At 42.4% G+C, this 3,611-nt stretch overlaps 1 protein-coding gene across 1 annotated transcript; it reads right to left on the bottom strand.

Moving 5' to 3' along the window:
• Positions 1–841: 841 nt before the first annotated feature.
• Positions 842–2,961, bottom strand: fam43b (family with sequence similarity 43 member B). The gene has a single exon (XM_015391040.1). The coding sequence runs from the start codon at positions 2,838–2,840 to the stop codon at positions 1,851–1,853; it is 990 nt and encodes a 329-aa protein (XP_015246526.1). The 5' UTR covers positions 2,841–2,961; the 3' UTR covers positions 842–1,850.
• Positions 2,962–3,611: the final 650 nt, after the last annotated feature.

Below are 3,611 nucleotides of genomic sequence, written 5' to 3'. Positions count from 1 at the left end.
TCGCTTGGTGCTGTCATGGAAGTTGACAACCGTCCTGCTGAGGCAGGTCCTTTATGTTCACTTCCCAACATTTCACCTCACTGATTAATTGCACCCTTCACGGCTAAGCAATAGAAAGCCAGCACAAGGCCTACAGAAATTTATCAAGTGACATTAACATGTATTGAAAGTGACTGACAGCTTGGAGCCAACGTCTCTTTTCTAGAGGCATTAGAACTGCCTCTTTATCCTTTCTTTTAAAGCTCATAAAGCAGTTTTTTCTCCTTTTTACCCCAAAGAAAATAGAAGCAGGGGTGTGTCTAAAGAGGATTGTTAGAGGCGGTCAAATGGGTGCCATTAATAATAATTTTTTTGGTTTAGGAGTGTTGCAATGATTGAGATAACGAATTAGGTGTGCGAGAATAAAGAAGAAACAGTGAAAACACAACTATTGCTTCACTGATGTAAACCACATGAGATCATTTAAAACTAATTTGATTTATATATTTCGCGTTAAAATTTTAAACATTGTTATCTCACTCTTAAAGTTATGCTTTTTTCTACAGTCAACTATACAAAACTGTATTGTTTTCAAAAAAAATAATACATTCAGTCTAATTTCTAATCAGGTCATGTCTCAATGTTTACAGTAGCTTACGATTTCCTCTCTTCAATTCATGTACGATATATAAATCACGATGCACGTTGCAATCACTCCCCAAGAGTTTCCACTGACAGACAGGTTGGCCGTTTAACATCACAAACATGCAAATGTACACCATACAAACACAGAGCTACTGCATTCATCTGAATATTCTCTTTGATAAAGTCTAAAAAAAAAGCTTCCCCTCCGAGAATTCAAGGAAACCCAAGTGAGAGCAACTTTTATTCAAAATAAATAGCTTCATCTCATATTTATCACAAAGCATCTAGAGATTTTAGCACACATGGAGCACAGTTAGGAAAGCTAATCTATGAAAACAGATTGTGTTTAGTCTTGAGGGTCTGTCTCCATTTTTGCAAGGGCTTCTGGAAAAAAAAAGATTGCATTTCTGAAACTCCAAAGCGGTGCAACGATGACACAGAAAGACAATCATATAATAATATATCAAAACTCCATGACATAAACTGTAAGGAGGTGCTTGAAAGGTTCTAGATATGCTCCTGGTCGTACATTTTTATCACAGTGTTGACTTTCCAAAGCTAAAGGATCAGGGATGAAAAACAGATGGAATGCTTGTCCATGCATGGAAAGGGTTGTAACAAACGGCAGGACTATAGATTTCAACTCAATGGCTTCCCTCCTTATTACAGCCTTATATCTTAATCGTCCATTAACCTTTAGTAAAAGTAGGATAAATATTTCAGTGAGGATTGTCAGAATAGAAAAAAATGTACAAATGTACAAACAACCGCCTTGAAAAACTATTAGAAGTCCATGCTGGTAAACCCGATTCTGACTTTCCTCACATTAAAAAAAGAACATGTAGGAAAATTCCCCTGCTTCAGTCAGCATGTGACCCATGCCGGCTATCTCAGCTCTGTTGGTGCTCTTGAATTTTCTTTAACGACTGTCCTCGTTCGTCATTGTGCTGTCGTCGGTCTGTGCATCCCTGCCAAGCCCTCAAATGTAAACAAGCAGCTCCCTAACCTGCTATAGCAAAAACGATCAGCCGTCTGAGAAGAAAAGGAATCGCTTCCACTGAAGGATCACGCTGTCTCCTCTAACGGACAGAGGGAGAAGTTTCTGGTCCAAACACTTCACATTGCACAGATGTGGACAGAGGAAGCCTGAGTGGGGCACCGGAGGAGGGCAAAGGGAGGAATGTCTTACTAAGTAGGAGAGCTGCTTTCTTTAAATTTCATCACAGTCACACCAAAGAGGTTATGAATGTAAACGTGTTGTTGTTGCTGTCGCTGACAAAGTTGATCTGGCATTGTTCTAAGCAAGCAATATCCCCAAGGTCCAGCTCTGATAGTAACTGAGTTGGGTCAGTGTTTGTTGTCAAAACCTTCTGCTTCTCCTTCTGAGTCTCTTTCTTCTTCTCATTCCTATTTCTAATCTCCTTTTCCTCCTCCTCATCCTCTTCTTCTTCCTCTGTGATGGAACAGAGACGGGTGGTGGTGCCAGGGGTTTCAGCAGGTGGTCTGTAATGGCACTGCCCGTTCAGCAGCCTCCTCAGTGGCATCAGGGGCACCGCTTCCTCGCCCAGAAGCTGCTGCTGTCGGTGCCGGAAATCACTCTGACGTTTTAACCGCTTGAACTCGCTGAAAGCGGAGGTGGCGTTCTGGTAGAGGCTGAGGGCGATGGCTTGGGCTTTCTCTGACTTGCTGACCAGCACGGCGTGACATCGGAGGACCACCGCCATGTTCTTCACCTGGTGCCTGTAGATCCAAGCCAGGATTTTGGGCCGGCATGAGTCAGCTGCGCAGTAGGTGATTCTGTTCAAAGAGTAGAGATGGATGGGTTTCTTTTTCCCTGATTTGTCGGCGCTCATCCGTATGCCCTGCGACCCCACCATCAACCTCATCTTGACACTCTGCTCCCCATAGTTGCTCCTTGCCCAGATCTTGGCCACCGCCTCCTGGGTACAGCCTTCTCCTTTTGCCGTGATGGTAACCACACTGCCGAGGTAACGCACGTTGTAAACAGGCTCTTCTTTGTTCAGTTCCACCTTCTGACGTTTGGTGTGGAAGATGCTGCCCACCCAATCAAAGGGGCAGTCAGGGAGCAAGTCAGGACATGAGCGCAATAGAGACGAGAGGATAGAATGGTAGGTCAGCCCCGTTCCTAGACTCTTGGGCTTAGTTTTGGCATCCTCCTCCACCAAAACAAACTTATTCCTTTTCCAGGGTAACATTGTGCAGAAGGAAAATAAGTCCCCCTGCCTGCTTCTTTTAATGTCGTCAGTTCAAGCAAAAATTCTTTGAAAAGCCTTGTGAAAGAGTAAAAAAAGCAAAGACAAGCTGTTCTGCGAAGCTCAGAGAAGAGACTGAGCGCTGTGTGGCTCAGACAGTATGTTCCTGTTCTCGCTCCTCCTTTCTCTCCTCCTCCTCTCTCTCCTCTTTAGTCTACATCATGCAGGGCTGACAAGAGTTGGAGTCAAAGACGATCTCCTTCTCAGTGCTAAACTGTTTTGCTTCCATAAGGCTTCCTGTAAACATGTTTTTTGTTTTCTGTTTCACAGTTAGATTTCACTAAATGTATGTGTTTTTTTATTGCAAACATCTATCATTTTTGTTTGTAAAAATGTATTAGAGTTGAATTATATTCTTTAAGATCGGTAAATAAACTACCTTTACGTGTGTCTTTGTATTATTTGTGTATTTTAGAACACGTCATTTCATGATCTATCAGCTGTATCACTTTGAGGGAAAGTCTGAAACATTTAGAACAGAACCAAATGAAATACAGAAGAGAAACTAATCAGTATTTTCAACCGTTCAAGGCAAGAACACTTAAATATTTCCTTGGGGGGGTGCTTAATGGGAACATTAGACCTCAACCATTGTTCTGAGTAATGCCCTTTGTTCTGAGTCTTTGCCCTATGTCTTCTCTTGTCTTTAACTCCATTTGCTCTCTGCATACTGTCAAATAAACAGTGATGGGAGTAACGGCGTTGAAAGTAACG

This window comes from Cyprinodon variegatus, unplaced genomic scaffold (assembly GCF_000732505.1).
Source record: "Cyprinodon variegatus isolate N-32 unplaced genomic scaffold, C_variegatus-1.0 Scaffold522, whole genome shotgun sequence".
Taxonomy (NCBI): Eukaryota; Metazoa; Chordata; class Actinopteri; order Cyprinodontiformes; family Cyprinodontidae; genus Cyprinodon; species Cyprinodon variegatus.
This window is presented reverse-complemented; position numbering and strand designations above follow the sequence as displayed.

Bases quoted from the DNA above. Each gene is read 5' to 3' on its own strand.
- fam43b (XM_015391040.1), bottom strand. From the start codon at position 2,840: ATGTTACCCTGGAAAAGGAATAAGTTTGTTTTGGTGGAGGAGGATGCC.